Source organism: Falco cherrug, chromosome 2 (assembly GCF_023634085.1).
Source record: "Falco cherrug isolate bFalChe1 chromosome 2, bFalChe1.pri, whole genome shotgun sequence".
NCBI classification, from domain to species: Eukaryota; Metazoa; Chordata; class Aves; order Falconiformes; family Falconidae; genus Falco; species Falco cherrug.
In genome coordinates this window covers 64,775,926-64,794,874 of record NC_073698.1, presented here as the reverse complement: position 1 = coordinate 64,794,874, position 18,949 = coordinate 64,775,926, and the positions used below count along the sequence as shown (strand labels likewise).

The 18,949-nt window shown below is 36.4% G+C and overlaps 1 protein-coding gene across 9 annotated transcripts in view; it reads right to left on the bottom strand.

Moving 5' to 3' along the window:
* The window catches only part of ATP11A (ATPase phospholipid transporting 11A), a 131,686-nt gene that overhangs the window by 33,093 nt on the left and 79,644 nt on the right, over nt 1-18,949 (bottom strand). For all 9 annotated transcript variants that reach the window (XR_008730834.1, XM_055701725.1, XM_055701723.1 and 6 more), the window contains exons 6-15: nt 16,013-16,141; nt 15,424-15,527; nt 12,542-12,592; nt 10,530-10,594; nt 8,726-8,807; nt 7,316-7,466; nt 5,928-6,125; nt 2,643-2,816; nt 1,064-1,227; nt 666-737 (exon numbers count right to left, since the gene is read on the bottom strand). Coding sequence is in view for 8 of the 9 variants with exons in the window: in XM_055701725.1 (XP_055557700.1) it covers nt 666-737; nt 1,064-1,227; nt 2,643-2,816; nt 5,928-6,125; nt 7,316-7,466; nt 8,726-8,807; nt 10,530-10,594; nt 12,542-12,592; nt 15,424-15,527; nt 16,013-16,141 (1,190 nt within the window). In the remaining variant the exon portion in view is untranslated. The remainder of the gene's footprint in view (nt 1-665; nt 738-1,063; nt 1,228-2,642; nt 2,817-5,927; nt 6,126-7,315; nt 7,467-8,725; nt 8,808-10,529; nt 10,595-12,541; nt 12,593-15,423; nt 15,528-16,012; nt 16,142-18,949) is intronic.

Sequence of the window (18,949 nt, the reverse complement as noted above, 5' to 3'; positions counted from 1 at the left end):
AGAGTACATATGCAGGAAGACCCAGATATACAATAGACTTAACCAGCAGACATCTACAGAAGACTAAGGTAACATTTTCAAAAGTATGTACATCCCATTGAACAGCTGTACTACTTAGATGTTATTGAAATTCTTACTCATATTATGGTCTACCAAATTTATTCCACATGTCAAAGGAAAATAACAAAAAACCAGTACCAGTACCCGTTTTAAATATTCTTTGAACCAGCTATAAAAAATTACTCTATAGATATTACCTTCCTGTAAATTATATGCATTATTTGTAAACACAAATTGGGTAGACACCATTTTCTATTAAGAAAATATTATTTACCATATAAAAAAGGAAAAATACACCAAATTAAAATTATCAGGACCTATTAGATTAGGTCATGAACGCCACATCACACCTTTGTTGTCATATTAATATTCCGTATTGCATATACTGTCAAACTAACAGACTAAGTGAAAATGTCTATTAAAATAGGGTCTATAGACAGGGTATATTAAAATTATCCATATTAGTAGATCAATTATTTTCTACTAGAATGTACAATTTCTGACTTTTCAGAATTAAAAATTAATGCACAGGGAAATAACAATTTATTATAAACATCAACAAAAACTCCTCATCAGTTTATTTTGTTATATTTTTAACCACTCACTTCTCTATGTTATTTTCCCGATTTAAGATCTCCATAAAATTGTCCTTCAGCCTTAGATAGGTGTAACCAAGTCTGTAAAATCAAACACACAAGAGAATAAATACAGAAAATACATAATTAAAAAATACATTTTAAGCATGTCATAAGGATTTAAGGCTGAGCTTCTCAGAAAAAAAAAAAAACCAAACACAAAAAACCCAACCAAAACCCAACCACCAAACAAAAACCAACATTTTTTTCATTTGATTTATAAGAATAACCATGACTGTGTTTTAAAGAAATCACCAGCTCTAGACAATTTGGCATTTGTTATTATAATTATTGTGCTGAAAACAATTTTGAACTTCAGTGATTAGATATGTAGATTAAAGCAGCGTAATACCCAATTACACACATACCTCTGTATTCCTTCAACTAAAGCAACTTCATCAGGTGATGACGATATATATATACAAGATCTTCTTGAGAGCTGGCTTTTCTTCAATCCATCCACGCTGTCATCATCTTTTACCTGAACGGTGTGGCAAAGACACAGAGCTCGGAAAAATAGTTCCTCTCTCTCCTAAAAAATAAAAGGAATGGTAGTCATTATGTTCAGGTATTGCTTTGAAAACTTTTCTTTTGGAAGGTTATTCATGTCACTGATTACTACTGTTTATTGTCAGATAAAGGCAGTGTCACAGGTCACCTGCCCTTTAGGGGGAGCCAAGTCTTTCCCAATGGTAACCACAAACTGCTTAATAGCTGCTAGGGCTACCAGCATTGCCACGCAACTCAAGCTGCTGGTGCCCAAAAAACCCAGTGTGCATCTCTGAGTGCCGAGATGTGGCTAAAGTTTTTTTTCTTTAATTTTCCTTAACTTTAACCTGTATTAAACACTAGTCAAGGTTCAATTTTAGGAGTTCTGAGTCCAGACAGAGGGCCATGGCACCTGGAGCACAAGTGTTAACAGGGTTTACAGATTTCAATTTCTTGTGCAGCTTGAACATCTCTCAGAGCTGTACAAAATAATATAGGAGTGTAGACGTTTTGGCAGCTGAAGCCAACAACTTCTCTTACGTCTCAGATGGTTTCATGATGACAGCTTCTGACACCACAAAGAGATTTTATTTCATGGATCCCTGGCTATGTTCCACCTGCATCTTTGTGTCTGAATCTTATTATTCTGTGCTGTTCAATACAAACTGTCTGAGTCACTGTAATTCCAAGATAGAAACAGAGCGTAGTATTTTGGGACCACATTCTGAGAGCCATGGGTGAGAGCCATAAAGCCGCTGAATTCCACCAACATATTTTAAGTAGCCTTGTTTTGCCATAGTGAAGGGTATGGCCAAGGTATAATTTGAGAGTGTGTTGATTTTATTTAAAAATATATTGTCCTTTGGCTATGATTATCCTGCCCATTTACATCCCGCCCATCAGTTGACTGGTGAAGTCTCCTTAATTTTCAACTAACTTTGCTTTACACAGCAAAAAGCCACAGCACATACATGCTGTGTATACCATATTTCAGATGTGGCTATATTAAGTCACATTTAAAAGTAACTTAATTTTATTATAATCCTTTCTCTGGCCACATTTTCAGCCAGTGATAACTAAGTAAGTGTTTGCACTGAGAACTCATTTTCCCCTTGAGGAGTTTCCTACCTTGCTTTCCCTATTGTCAATAACGTTAAACAGAAATCAGCTACTATGTTTCTTTAGCTGTTAACCACAAGAAGTTCTATACTTTTTTGGGTTTTATTTAATTCATTTTTACAGCTGAAGTAAGTTGGGAAACTTCCTATTAAGCATTTACATCTTACTCTGAACTAGGAAGACAAAATGTCTATGTTGTGATGCATTTTCTACAGTTACTTATTTTGATTAGCGAAATTCAAGGATGTCCTATGTTAAATATTGTCTTCATCAGCACAACAACAATTCAATTTTCATGTTTCACTGTAAAAACCAAGAACCTAGAAAAAGTCATCCTACCTTTCCACTTCCTCCTGGAGAAGAATCAATCATATCAATGCCTGTAGAATCATGGAGAACTTGGCCATTGCAGATAACATGTGGTACATAAACATGCCCTTCAATGCAACATTCTATGAATTCCATGTTGTTTTCAGTTAACGTTCCCGTTTTATCTGTGAAGACATACTCAATCTGCAAATGAGCACAAATTAAAAACACCAGGAATATGAACAGAAATTTTCCACAGTCTCTTAACAAAACTGGTATTATTACTGGGTTACATCTTCTTTTACAAATCCTTATGCAGGCTTCCTCAGCAAAGGAAGTCAATATCTTTTGGGAGTCATATTCCACGGAAATGTGGGCCCTGAAAGATTTTTTTCATACAAGAGTATCAGCAAAGCTATCTTTTGCCTCATAACACATATAAAATAATGTGTTTAACCTACTTTCACTCTTCTCTCAAGCCCCTTTCTGGTTTTTGATGTTTTTTCTTGCTGCAAGACAGCTATTTATGGAAACAAAAGGCACACAAATTCCTTTTCACAAGGATCATTATTTAATGTACGTGCCTGGATTTCGATCAGTTACTGTCAGAGGGTCCTTAGGGTAGTATCAGAATTCTCCACTACGTTAGTTTAAAGGATGAGGATTCTGAACTAATGGTCACATATAGTTATACACATGGGCACTGTTACTGCCCTGGAAACAGTCTTTTTGTTTCAATATTGAATTTTTCATTAATTTTATCTTCTACAATGAGCCCCAGCATTTAAGGATAACAACATCAAAAATAAATCCAAAACCTGAACTATAAACCAGAACAGCCAGATAGGCACAAGCTCGAATTTGGATATTGGATATAAATACTGTATACAGATCGTATGTACATATTTGATAAACTGAGAGCAATATGTAAGGTTAGGAATTAAACACGGGAAGTAAGGCAACTCTTTAGTATTCATCAGGTAGTTAACAAACTTCAACACTTATGAAGTGCATCAAACAAAACAAAAAACGACTTTTTGCTCTCAAGTCATAAAAGAAGTTATTAAATATGTTAACTTTCCTCCTAGACTCACTTTTCTAATATTCATTAATCTGAAAAGACAAGTTTCCAGATTTTCCAGTGGTTTGTTATCTGTGGACACAATACCCATATGCAACTTTTTTCGAAGTGAACAGGATTTGTATGGAATTGTTTCATGTCAACTCCTATATTCAATTTCATAATACATTTATAAAATATGCAAAATGCTATCAAGCAAAGGTCTTTTGTTCATTCAGTGTGCTGCTCTGGGATCAACACCCTTTACATGAAAAGAGGAATAAAGCATGTATATCACTATGACAATATTTACTACAACCACAAATAAGGATTCGCAATCAATGCCTTCATTAGAAATACAATGTATAATTTTTTTCAAAAATGTAAAAGCAAAATTCAGTTCATTTGATTGGTATGGAACATGCCAAGTACTGATGAGAGTCACATTCCAGGGACAGCACTTCAATTTAGTAGTAGTAAGTTATTTTTTATAACAGAATCACAGAATGGTTGAGCGTGGAGGGCACCTCCAGAGGTCATCTGGCCTAAAGCCCCTGCTCAAGCAGTGCCGCCAAGAGCTGGTTGCCCATGACCATGTCCTGTAAGGTTTTGGTTATCTCAAGGGAAGGAGACTCTGCAGTCTGCCTGGGCGACTCCAGTCACTGTGACAGTAAAATAGTGTTTCCTGATGTTCAGACAGACCCTCCTGTTTCAGGTTGTGTCCACTGCATTCAGTCTTGTCACTGGGCATCTCTGAAAAAAGCCTGGTTCCATCCTTTTTGCACCCTCCCTTCAGGTGTTTACATACATTGGGAAGATCTTCCCTGAACCTTCCCTTCTGCAGGCTGGACAGTCCTAGCTCTCTCAGCCTGTCCTCACATGAAAGCTGTTCCTGTCCCTTCACTATCTTTGTGGTCTTTCACTCCTTCCAGTAAGCCCCTGTCTCTTGTACTGGGGAGCTCTGAACTCTCAGAATGACCGAATGGTTGGGGTTGGAAGGGACCTCTGGAGATCATCTAGTCCAACTCCCTGCTAAAGCAGGTTCTCCTAGAGTAGGCTGCACAGAGTTGTGTCCAGGTGGGTTTTGAATATCTCCAGAGGAGGCTGCTCAGCCCCTCTGGGCAGCCTGTCCCAGGGCTCTGTCCCCCTCAAAGTAAAGAATTTCTTCCTCATATTCAGATGGAACTTACTGCGTACTTGACACAGTACTCTAGCTGTGGCCTCACCAGTGCAGAGCAGAGAAGGATCACCTCCTTCCACCTCCTGGAAATGCTCTGCCCAATGCAGACGAGGACACCATTTGCCTTCTTTGCCGTAAGGGCACGTTGATGGCTCATGTTTAACTTGTTGCCCAGCAAGACCCTCAGATCCTTTCCTGCCAAGCTGCTTTCCAGCTGGGTGGCTGCCAGAGCACACTGTGCCCTGTCACCCAGATCACTAATGATCAGGACTGGACCCAGTACTGAACCTGCTGTACACCGCTAGTTGCTGGCCTCCCACCACCCCTGGGGCTGGCCGTTCAACCAGCTTTCAGTTCACCTCATTGTCTGCTCAACCAGCCCATAATCCACCAGTTTGGGGATCGAGACAGTGCCAACTGCCTCCCACAAAAATAAAACACTTGGTACCATCTTTTATCCAAATAGGTATGTGCCCCTAAAAGCTTAATTACTAGTTTGGCTGGACAAAAATAAGGAAATATACCATCTTGTTTATTTGAAAACCTGTGAAAACATTTTTCATTAACAGAGTGTCTAAATATTTTCTCAAAAAGTGATTCATGCGTATCTCTGTCAAAGTGATGATTTTCTTTACACAGAATATTAAACATAGACCTTCTTCTGGAAAATAAGAGTGACAGTCAATCATTTTACTGGATGAAACTTGTGTCTGTAGATTTGGTGTCAGTGTAGCCAAACAAAAGCGGTTTTTTTCCATCTAACTTTTACTCTAAGGAAGGTAGGCGCTTATATAATCTCCTTCCATAGTTAACGGAGAGAAATCATTACCTTCCTAGAGTGTTTATCCTTTACCAATACAGTTATACTAACTTAATTCCATTGACTGGCTGAGAAATCAGAATTTTTTATTCTGAAAACCAGACCTCAAATTTTATTTTCACAATTAACCAGCACTAAAGAAAATGAACACAAATAATAAAAAGGAACTGCAAAAAAAATAATTGAAGTTACAATTTTAAAATAAAAAAATATGGTAGAAACAACCAAAAAAATCTATCATTCAATGAAACTTACTTGTCCCAACTCTTCATTGAGGTCAGAAGTATTCACCAGTGGTCCTTCACCTGTGTCCTCATCAAACATTTCCTCATCCCATGTAAGGAAATAAGAACCAAGAAATTTCTGCATTTCCACAGTGACATACATGGATACAGGAATAATGTAGTTGAAAAGAACCATGAATGCAAGGAAGTCTGTAAAAGCTCGAAGAAACTGCCAAAGAAACAAGATGAAAGTATTGATTTTTCATGTACCATCAAAAGCTGCAAAACTACTACATACATTTGCAAATTATATTTTTCTAATGATTTTAAACAATAAGCAACACCTTTTGACAGCTCACAGGCACAAATGTATACCTTCACAATTTATAACATCACAACTAACTTGGCATGAAGAAAAACTTTTTTATTCTAAATGTACGTTTTTCTTTACAGACATACAGGTGTAGAGTACAGTTACACATCATTGTTGTAAAGTTCTAGAGCAACTAATGAGAGTGGTGAACACCTGTATGAGAACAAGAAAAACAATAAAATGTACATTCACAAATTACCAGAAAAATACACACAGTAACTCATTCAAGGATTACCAAATTACACAATTTTAATGCAGCATTTCCATTAATAAAGGGTTTCCCTTCCTTCTCTCAGTACAAGTAGAATGTATGCACATAACCTGGCTCAATTTTTTCAGTGGTGGAGACATGTCGGAGGTATAGGCAACCTACTGAGCAGGTAGTGTTACTGGTGGTATAGAAAGATCTGTAACATGCCTGGCTAGTGTGCTCATCACGCGTTTAGGGTAAAAATGGAAATTTTCCTCTAGCCTGATTGGGACGCTCTAGTGAAATAATGCTTTCTCTAGTGCTGTATTGAGTTCATTACTCTGGATCATCTTGGTATCCACTCTGGACAATGTCCTTGCTCCTGTAAGGACATCAGACACTGGCAACTCTTGCTGGTCTGTAGTTCTCATGACAGAGTTACAGAGCTATATGAAACTAAGGTTTTGAGGGGTACTCTTAAAGAGATTCCCTACAGTGGATTCTTTTGAACATATCTGTTACATGATTGCCAAGAGTTGTGGGATTCCTTTCAGTCCTGTATTTCTCTGCAAGAGGTCAGTTCTTTAGTAATTTGCATAAATGACAGGAAACTCCAGAACACTTTCATGATGCTTTTTATATTAAACCAGACGTTTTCTCATCAGCTAAATTCACACATACAACTTAAGTGCAAAAATTTAATACACAAGCTTTCTACAAACACACTGTCATCATTGTTAGCAAAAAAAAAGAAAGAATTTACGGTATGTAAGCAGGCTGTATATACTTTTCAGTAAAATTCTTATAAATTAAGGGTTTAGTAAAACTTTTTTTGTCTTTTAATTTATTTCCATACCAAATTTCTTTTCCTTTCTGGCTCTGTTTTCTGATTATACCATGGCTCATCACGAAATGGTTCGCTCTGCCAGACGTACTTCAGGACAGTGTTTATTAGTGCTTTACTGATGAGAATACAGAGGTATACAATAAGGAATACATTCATTGATCTAAAAAAAAGCAGCAAAATAAGAATTCCATTAGCATATAGAGTTTATTAAAACATATTACACTTGTGCTTCAGCTTAAATTTGCTCTAACAATGCTGTGATGTTCAATAACTTTTCTACAGTGTTTTCCTAATGAAGAAAAAAATTACTGAGGACTATTTTCTATTTAAAATGTTAACAGCTATAATTGTTTCCAAAATGTGTGTGACACATTACCAAACCTAATATATTAGTGACAAAAAATAGCATAGATGGAATCACAACAGAATAACCGGGCTTGTAGCTGCAGACTTTTAATACCGTTCCTCTGAACCAATACAAAAACAGTCACGTAAGTACTTTCACAGAAATATAAATCTATTGAGAACACTTTGGTCTGTAGCTGTAATGGTTTAACTCTTTCTAGACAGATCTAAAAAAGGAAAGAACAAGAACACTTTCCATTTAAAATTATATTTTCATTAATGATGGGCATGAACTAAAAGCCATAGGTTACACATCAATAACAATAGAAAGAGACACATAATCATTGCTCAGTCACTGCGAAAGAGAAAGGCTGTCAACTGGTCAGTACACCTTGCTTTGATCAATGACACCTTTTTCACAGGGCTGGATACCTTACTCAGAGCTGATGATTTCAGACAGCAGAGTAGGACTAGGAAATAGTTTTCTCTGTTTTCAAAAAACATAAGCAAACAATGTCAGCCCATTTCTTGAGGATAGTGGTGTCTTCCTTTCCCATCACATATATGCTTGTATGGAACTTTTAATTTTAGCTAAACCATAGAAAACCTGGGACAGACAGACTTTTTGTTACTGTAGTTGATGCAAAGCGAAGTGCATCAAAAAAGGTTACTTTTACTGAATTCAGGACTTAACTGCAATGAAAAGAAATGTTAGGATATTGAAGTGTATAATCTTGGAAAATTGTCAGTAGGTGTACTCTAACCAGGGAAAGAAAAGTCTTCTGAACGTCAAAACATATCATATCTTAAAAAGGTAAGCATTACATCAAGGGGGCTTTTTTAAACATTTAATAATAATTCAGTATTGAGAACCTCATTTGTATGGCATTATGAAACTGATTTTATACATTAAAAAATTATAAGCAAAAAAAAGCAAATTTTAAGTCCCTCTACCTCTTTTTTTATTTAAAATCAACGAAACACACACTTCCAGGGAAAAAAAATCAAATCTCCTTTTATTCACCATTCAAATATGTAGTTTTCCACCCCCAAAATAAATATTAGAAGTTTTACTTTTCTACAGCAGATCGCTTCTGTGATTTTGCCTGGTAATTTAATGCCATCTTAGTTTCCATGCCAGTGTAGATAGCAACACCTGAAATTAGACAACTAGTTTTACTAAAGATTGCAAAGTACAATAATTTCATAAAAGCAGGATTCACTAGATTATTATACTCTGTTATTTCTTTAATTCTCTGTAGGCTGAAGAAAAAGAACAAAGATTTGGATGATATGCAAAACCTAGAAATGGCTTTAATATCTTGGTTCTTACAGGGAAATTTTAAGCCGCATTTACGTCCCATTCCAGAGTCACAGTTCCCAATCGCTACCATGTTGCTACGTATCAAAGCCAAACCTAAGCTGGGTTTTGAATAAATCCCCTTGTGTTTTTAAGTTCTTTTTTTTGGCTTTAATTTTAGAATCTAAATCATACATTGTAAAAGAAAATCCAGATAGGGCTAAACTACAGGATACATCCAAGCAGAATAAAAGGCAGCCAGCGATTTTGCTTGCTTCAGGAGAATTTAATAATTCATGAATAGAGTGATCTTTTGATTTCCCCACTTCCGGTTGATCACAAAGATAGGGACTAAACTTCAGAAGATTAAATACAACTAAAATAAGATGGATTTGAAGTACTCATTAAACCAGCATACCTGTACATTACTAAAATAATTTAGGATAAGGATTGTGCTGTGGTAATGGAAACAACCACTCATACTATCTCTGCCTGATACAGAAGTTAAGAGAAATATTAAATGCGTCCTCTGAAATTTACAGAAATACTACAAACCGATTATATTAGTTCATATATTTTAGATTACAATTAAAAGCAAAGAGGGAAAGTTTTTATTAATACATACTTTTCACACTTTTTTTGGAGAAAGAGTGGCAAGGACTTGGTACTTTAGGCTAAATAGATCACGGCCATCTATGATCTTTCACGGGAGTATGGAAGTTGTGTATGATAGAGGATGACTTAGACCAGGGGTCCTCAAGCTTTTTAAACAGGGGGGCGGCATGCGGATGAAGTGGCAGGCAGTCATCTGCAGCTGCTTGGCCTGCCGGGGGTTGGGGGGGTGCTGTGTGTCTGTAAATACCGGGGGCCAGACTGAGGACCCTGGGGGGCCATATCCAGCCCGCGGGCCGTAGTTTGAGGACCCCTGACTTAGATCCTTGTCCCTTTTATCACTAGCAAAGACTGTCTTGTTACAACGGAACTACTACTCCCACTAAGCTCTCTTGAAGAATTTCCAAAAACAGTCTCAGTTTGTGCTTCCTATTTCTGCTAAAATATTAGAAATTTTCCATGGAACAAAGACAATTCATACACACAAAGTACGCTGGCTAACAGAAAGTCTAATTTTGATCAGGAACTGTTTAAGTGATTTTTTAAAAATTTATTTTTTATTCAGCCATATTTATATCTGGTTGGGGTATCTGTCTCTTTTGACAAATGAGCAAAACGGATTCAAAATTTTTCAACAGGCTCGTTAACTTTTTTGGGACAACCACCTTAATTCACAGCGCTTGTTCAAAAGCCATATATTTACATGAAGAAGTTGAGTCATCTTGAGTCATCTTCACTAACCCTTGAAGACTAAACAATAAAATCCCCCTCCCAAAAATCTCTATAGTCATTGTACATCATTAATAGTTACTTTACTGCAATTATAGCAACAGTAAACCTTATAAAAAAGTTGTAAATCAAGTGTTTCAATAGAAATCATATGCTCAGTAATTGTAGGGTTGTAACCTTGTTTGATGTTTGCTTATTACTTCAGGGTCCATTTAAATAATCAATAGAAATATTTACCAAAGATTTTTTCTGTATTCTTTAAAGTGGCTCCTCTAAGAAGCAGATTTTCGGATCCTAACGGCCTGCAAGAGGTAAGTATTAGAGAATACAAACATTTAGAGACAAACGGCAGACCTCAGTGGAAGCCACATCAACAGGGAATTAGTTTTATTAGAATATTTTTTTTGTGTAACAAAATTACTGTGCATTTTTAAAGCTTTTAAGTGAAAATTAAAAATATATAGAGATGCCTAAAAATAAGTTCCTAATTTCACAACTCAAATCTTAAAGCCATGCATCTAAAACCCGCTGCTTAAATACTCATTGTCCTAATTGTAAGGTGCTTATTTTTAAAAATATGGATTCAAGTCTTTTTTAGACTTTATATAAACTATAGTGTCCTGCATGTTAGAATTACTTAAGGCAAATACATCCTTACATTTTATTTTAAGTATAAATGGCATATAAGATAGTTTGATACTTACTATGCGTTTCAAAGGATGAAGATGAATATAGGTAAAATAATTTATTGAGGAGTAGTGGAATTAATATAAGGATCCCCATGCAGTTTAAAATAATATTTTGGAACATGGTATGTAATGCAAATCACCATATGAGTGCAAAACCAAGTACTACTTCATAGGCAGACATCACGCAAAAATTGTCAGACTCTTATCTATACAGCAATGGAAAAAACCCAAGAACTAAGTTCAGTATTTTTGAATGTTATTCAAAGTGTTCTTGTGGTATGAAACCCCTAAAAATCAAGGAAATCTAAACAAACAAACTCCCAGGGCCATAACTCTGATGTAAAACCTGAAACTAGTTCCATTTAAACCAGAAGGGTGATGTTATACGAATTATTTGGATTATAAGACATTATACTGTCATATAGTAAAAAAATAACAACTGCTTTAATAGACCTGCCCAAGTAATACAAGTCTTAATGCCAGATCTTCATTTCATGTGTTACACATAGACCAACCTATTCCTCTTGAGATTAAAAAGATATTTTCTGCTTATTTTCCTTTCCTCTCCCACCAAAGTTCATATCCAACCAACTTTATTAGTCAAAAGACTCTTTAAAGTGAAAGCAGCAAAAAAGACAGTTTTCATAGCAGACTGTGATAGAAAATCATGTATCTAGACACATTGAGGTTAGGAAGGCACTTGGCCAGAATGGAGTAACTCCACACATGCTGGGGTCTAGGACATCACCCAAGCAAGAAGCTTTCCCCTTCTATTGCTTTGCCTCTTGGTGGCAAGGGCCTGAACAAAATCAGGTCCTGAACAAAATCAGGTCCAGCAAGTCTCTTCCCTGCTGGTAAGACAGAAGATCCTAGGTAGAAAATACAGGAAGACTTGTGCCTGTTTTACTGCTTCATTTTTCTTCTCTATTTGCTGGACAAGGAATGTCCTGGGCTACAGACTGCTCCTGAAGCAGAAAGCACCGCACTTCCTTCAGGCTGAAACCTATTTGGCCGGGGACAGACCCTTCTAGGTGCCAGACCCAGGGTAACAGATCATTATCTCCTACACCACGTACAAAACACATTTCCCTGGATGTTACTTTCCTGAACACACATAACATTGTGGACATTGTAGACAAACGTACAAAACTAAACTTGATATTTGGCATGTCCAAACTCTTCATTTTCTAAGAAGAAAAATGAGAGAAATACACAAGTGATATTATTCATATTGTTTAGCACACTACCAAGGTCCCATGCTAATGGGGCAGTATTGTACAAGTACTGTCAACATCCTATCAACATCATTTACAAACCAAATAAATGTCAAATAAAAACTGAACTTGAATAAAGACATAAATATAAAATAAGAGAAATCTATTGATTAAAAGATGAAAAATTTAAGATATATGAAACAACAGCCTGGAAACTTCTAAGAGAATAAATATTCTATCAGTAAGTCAGGGCAGCACAATGTTGGTGAACCAAAGGTACTTCTCATTATTGATACTTATTCAGTCCTGAAAATGTTTAAATGTGTAGAAACTGGATTTTTCTTACCTTGCAGTAGGCTCATTCCTATCATGGTAAACATTTATTCGACCAACAAATCTGCAAGGGAAATATACAAGTAGTTTAACAGCACTCCTCATTTGATTATTCTTATGCATATATGTCCCAATATTTCAGTTTTTTTCATGTACATTACAAGGACATAGAATTCTCTCTACATACAGACATATATACTGCACATACATATTTAAAAACAAAGCAAAATATGCTCACTTTTTAAAATATACATGGGAATAGGTTATTTGAGAACTATTTTCTAGAAACTCTTTATTACAGCTAGCAGTTTCCAATTGAACATGGTCTGATTATCCAGAACATAAACATATGTATATATCTAAAACATGTAAATAAAAAAATACACAGAAGAGTAAGTCAACGTAAAGTTTGCAAATAAAGAGATATAAGAGATTATGGAACTAGGAATAAAGCTTCTAAGTAGACCCATCAGCAAGAAATAACAAGAGCTCTTACTCCCTAAACTACCTGTGGTAAGCCAGCGCATTTACTATCCTTTACGAAACCTAGAACCTACAACTGAGTTAAAAACAAAAAACCCAAAAGCATAAAGCCAATAAGCAATTTTCCCTCTGAATATCTATCTCTAAGTACATGTTATCTGTACGTGGTGGGCTGACCCTGGAGAGCGACAAAGCACCCACTAGCTTCTTGTTCATTCCCTCCCCAGCAGGATAGGGGAGAGAACTGGAAGAGCAAAAGCGAGATACAAGATGACAGTTTAACAAGTGAAGGAAAAAACTCAACTGACACAAAGGCAACCACTCACCATCTCCTGTAAGCAGAACAATGCCCAGCCAGTCTCCAAGCAACAGCTACTTTGGAAATACTACCCCCCGCCGCCAAACAATTTTACTGCCGAGCATGACGTTATATGGCACAGAATACTCCCCTGGTCACGGAGGTCAGCCACCCTGGCTGTGTCCACCCCCAGCCTCTTGCCCACCCCCAGCCTACTTGCTGGGGGGCAGAGTGAGAAACAGAGAAAGCCTTGACACTGTGCAAGCACTTTTCAGCAACAGCTAAAACACTGGTGTGTTATTAACAGTCACAAATCAAAAACACTAAAACACACGGGCTGCTGTGAAGAAGATTTACTCCATTCCAGTCAGACCCAGTACACTGTGTTTGCAATACCACTGTCCAAGTGGATAAACTCAAATCAAAAGGGATTAAGGCAGACATTAGCATTCTGGATGGCAGAGGAAACTATGGGAGGAGCTGGTGCATCTGTTACCCTGAAAGGGAACCTCTCAGGCTCAGAGAACTGGTGACCTGCCTGCTGAGAGTATATACAACACCGTAGAGCCACATCTAATAACACTGTACAGTTTGTTATGATTCATCATGATAGAAAATGACCATGTGCCTTTGGAAAGGATCACTACTGTAGTTTGTTAAAAAGTGCCAAGTAAAAATTAGCAAAGATAGAAACTGTCTACCAATAAGCATCCTCATTCACGTGTCAACAGTTGTCCCAACAAATTCCACCATCTACAATAGCATGAGCTTCAACTTCCAACCATTCGCTTTATGAGCCAGATATTTAAAAAAGGATCAAGTGATTCACAGGATTAGTCTTCTAAAGGATCCATTCTCTTGCAGATTTATAGGCCAGTTCCTTGGTCACTGAGATCAGGGAAGAGAGATACCTCCACAACTCAGAAATAAGCAATGTTTTCTCTGCATCTTCCAACAGTGTTTGTTGACAAAAAAAGTGCATTTTAGTTTGTTTTCTGTGTATTATTTCAGCTATTTTTACTACAGCAGGAACAAGTGTTTCCTCAATGGTATGTGGGGTTTTGTCCTTCATTATTTAGAAAGAAACTCGAAAAAAGGCTTCTAATGTTTTATCATTAAGTTATAGTGAAATTTTGTTCAGCACTGTTGTTAAATATCGAATATTGCATGACTTTAAACATTGCTAAAAAACTACAGCTATTTTGCTTCATGTTCTGGATGCTTAATTTTTAAATCTCTTGCTAATCATGATGGCTTCATGCTGTCATTAGCTAATATCTTAAAGCATGTGTGGTGAGGTTCATTGTTAACAATAAGAGATGTAAATCCCTACTTCAAAGTGTCTTGACAATTTGAAATTTTTCTGGACAATTTCTTGTCAGATCTGATTAGAATGGCATTGGTTTTACCTTGTAATGTAGCTGATGTGGCTTGTATGTGATGTTACCTTGTAATGTGGCTCGTACCAGGAGTGGAAGTGTTTGCCCTTTCATTGTTGTTGACTTGTGCTTGCATTGTTAGTATTCAATCCATGGTTTCTTTGCAGGAATCTTTTCATGGCCACTTGACCATTTTGTGAGGGTTACTTTAGTTAAAACTAGATAGTACAACCCATAAATCCACTTAACCAGGCACACACAAACTGCAATACTTTGCAATATGCTGAAAGCACAGGAACAAGTGAGGGTGCCAATGGCAACCTCTCTGCATGGTAGAACAACATCTCCTCCCCGGATACTCCACATAAACTCTACGTGGCATGGGACTGACATACAGAGTAAGAGTGCCAGTGTCAAGAAATATATTAGATGTTATTTAAGCTTAATTTCTTCCTTATTTTTTAGATTTAAAAAACCAACTAGAAATAGAAGTTCTAAAATTTTCATCACACACCCCAGTGGATCATCTTGTGTGCTCCCCTTCGGAAACCACTGCACTAGAGCAGTCCAGCGAGCTACCTGCAGGAAAGGAGCATGGATGGAAGCCTAACCTGACTTCAAGCTCACTGTGGGGCCCACTCTAACCAGCCACATGCAGCCACTAGCTTTTCATTTTATTTTTATAATTTATTGTTAGGGTACCTTTAACGAAACAGGTAAGAATTACTTTCTTACTTATAAAGGTCAGGCTGAGGTTGTTCACATTCAATGGTAGCATGTAGTGCATCGATTTCTTGTTCATTGTGAAATGCCTTTGTATCTTGAACAGCATAGTAAGTCTGGAGTCAATAAAAAGGTGTAAATAAGATTTAGAAAGGAAGGACAGATACACAAGACATTAATCTTAACATATACTTCAGCTCAGCATGAAATAGATTTACTGACTTTTACACAAGAAATCATAGTTAAAATAAGATGCATCTTTAAATGCTCCTAATTGGGCATCTTTGCACATTATATGCAAGTATTTTGCAGTGTACTCAAATAAGGTCACCATGAAAGCATTTAAGTACAAAGAAGTTTGTGCATTATCTCTGTCATCTGCATGCCTGTACTGGACACAAACAAAATCACAACTAAATAAATTTTAAAGCTTCCCATAAAATAATGATATTTTTAGAAAAATGAAGTCAACTGGTGGAAACATAAGCTACACAACTTAGTGTATCTGCTCAGACATATAAGCATGAAGTCATGTTGCAACCTGCATAAAAAATTAAAAGCAAACTTTGCCTTAAAAAGAAAATGTAGAACATTTAATTACTTTATGACTGGATTCACCATCCAAACTAGCTGTTGTAACAAAACATGTTCCATCTCCTCTACTACTTGATAGAAATATTAAGTCACATGGGAATGTTTCATCTTCTTTTACCATTACAATATCTCCAACCTAGGGAAAAAAACACAACAAAATAAAATGCATTGATCATTTATGTAGCAGCCCAAATTTCAGATTTCAAAATCAAAACCTAGGTTCACTCAAATATTTTGAAAAAACATCAATCTTTATTTACACCAAGATTTTACCGTAGGAGCAGAGAACGACAGAAATATATCTGAAAAACTGAACTACACCTCGTCGAACATCTGAGGTCTACTGTGTACTAAATTTCCTCTCAGGATAACCATTTTGGCAAGTGCTGTCTTACTAAGTTTTGCAATGTTATTTGAGAGACAGAAGATACTATCCGCATTTTAAGACTAAATACAACAAAATATTGTTTCAAAAACAGCTAGAGATGTGAACTACTCTTGTTGGCTCTTGAGTATAAGCATCTAGCTCCAAATATTATAATTAGAGATAGTTGAAAAAGCTAAGAATTCCAAGTCTGCCAATGAAAACCGGACACATTTTCAGCAGAATTTATGACTAGAAGCCCATCCTACTTTTATCCGTGTTTAAAGGTGAGCAAAGTAACTTTTATTCATGCAAACACAGGTACTATCTTACAGCATATTAAAGAGTGTCACAGAACAGTCAATCAACTATAAATTCAAAATATTACTTTAAACCACACATTTGAGAAAACCAGCCTTTGATACATTTTTGGAGGTAATTTTTTTCAAAGGAGAATATAAAAAAAACCACAAAACCAGAAAAGATCTATTACATGTTTTAAGAATGTTTTTCAAAGGAGTAGGAAAAAAAAAAAAAAGAACAAAGAAAGAAAATATCTATTACATGTTTTAAGAATATCAACATTTCAATAAAAATCCCATCAAAACATGTAATTTTTGCAATTTTTCATGTAGCTCAACATCTGTTCAATATAATTTTATGTCATAATTCATTACCATAAGATTCAGCTTAATCATTTTTCTCATGATACACTTAAAAAAAGCTCAGTCCCAATATCCTTAGCAGTTGAGTTAAGCAAAAGAGTCTGATAACAATTAACAATAGTAACATCTAAAAATAAAATTGTGACAACTTAGATAAGATTTATTAACATGTACTGAAGAATTAGGATTATGACAACAAAAGAGATTTCACTTCTTGTAGATATGAAAAAGGTGCTTTTTAACCAACAGCAATGAAAAACTGCCGATTGTACATATGGCATAGAAGAATGCAAGTTGCTAAGCATACCTGCAACAATCAGGTATGAAAACTAATGGATACTTCAGTAAGTTATTTTCCATCTTTTGTGTAAATTATGGTGTCTTTTTGAAAATTATAAGCTGTAGGGTTTACTAATTTTCAGTCTCTGAACAGAAATTAGAGATGTATTAAAACAGCATAATGACAATTGGATACTTCCTTTCTAGAGCAAAAAGGCTGCACTTTTAACCGATAATAAAAAGTTTTGGGCTGTTCAAATGGAGAAAGGGATTAATTTCCTCACGTATTTCCTTTTGATTAAATGACTTCTCATGTAACATTCTGCAGACTCAGGCAAGTGAAGATAACATAGTGAGACAGAGAAGGGGTAGGTTTGGAACCAGAGGCAGTGAATGTCTCAGCTGGAGCCAGCCTGAACAACATACAGCCTTCACCCTGAAAAGCAGTGAACCTTAATGGACCAGACTACTATTCAAATTGCCTTATTCCTCCAAGACATGTTTTCAAGACAACCTGCCTTTTTGCCACAAAATCATTAATTATGAAAGACTATATAAACTATAATAAAGCCCTCTAAGTGAGAACGTTACAAAACCACTCAAAACACTGTTAGGCAATTATCTTGAATGAACTGTCAGGTGACAGAGAATTCATCTATTCCTAGAACAAACTGTAGGAACATCACTTAACTTTTTGATTTTGCGAGCTCTCTTTACCACTGAAAACAACATTAATTTACTTACCAGCTACCTAAACCACAGTGATATTACTGCAAGTTTAACCACCTCTACAGATGCCATAAAAGGAAAAATCAGAATTCTTCAGAACATTGAATCTAGCAAAAGAGAAAGTCGGGAGGGCAGTTTAGCAAACAAATCCCTCCCGACAGAAGTGTCACTACAAGAATAAGGATAAGAAAAAATGCCCGCTGTGCCTAGAGTTTTTGAAGTTGCCACTGAAAACATTTACACATCAGAAAGTGAGTTTTTTAGTCCAACTTATAAAGACACAACAGTCCCCTTCCTTTGATTTTCACATATCATTGTATTGAATGATCCTTATTATTTTAGCAAGATTCTCTCTGTAAGCCACAGCATCCACAACATCCTGCAAAAGCCAGGAACAATCTATAATACAACAGCCTATTAAAACAGAAGTTAATAATCTAAACACTATTCAAAAGAAAAAAAGGCAGGAATAAGGAAAAAACCCAAACCAATTAAAAGTACTAGCAAAGAGCATCTTAATAAAAATTTAAAAGGTGTTCTGACAACAATTGCCACTGTGCCAGCTACAGGTGCAAAGAGGATGGAGCCAGGCTTATTGCAGTGGTGCTCAGTGACAGGACAAGAGACAGTGGGCACAGCTTGAAACATGGGAGGCCTCACGTTGTTTTCACTACTAGGGTGACTGAGCACTGGCACAGGTTGCCCAGGGAGGCTGTGGAGTCTCCCTCCTTGGAGATACTCAAAACCTGTCTGGACATGGTTCTGGGCAACCAGCTCTGAGTGGGCCAGATGACCTGCAGATATGTCTGCAGCCTCAACCACTCTGTAATTCTATGAAAAAGAAATGTCTTCTTTCAGCAATTCAAATGTCCACAGGCTTTAGGTGCCGAAGAATCTACCTTTATAC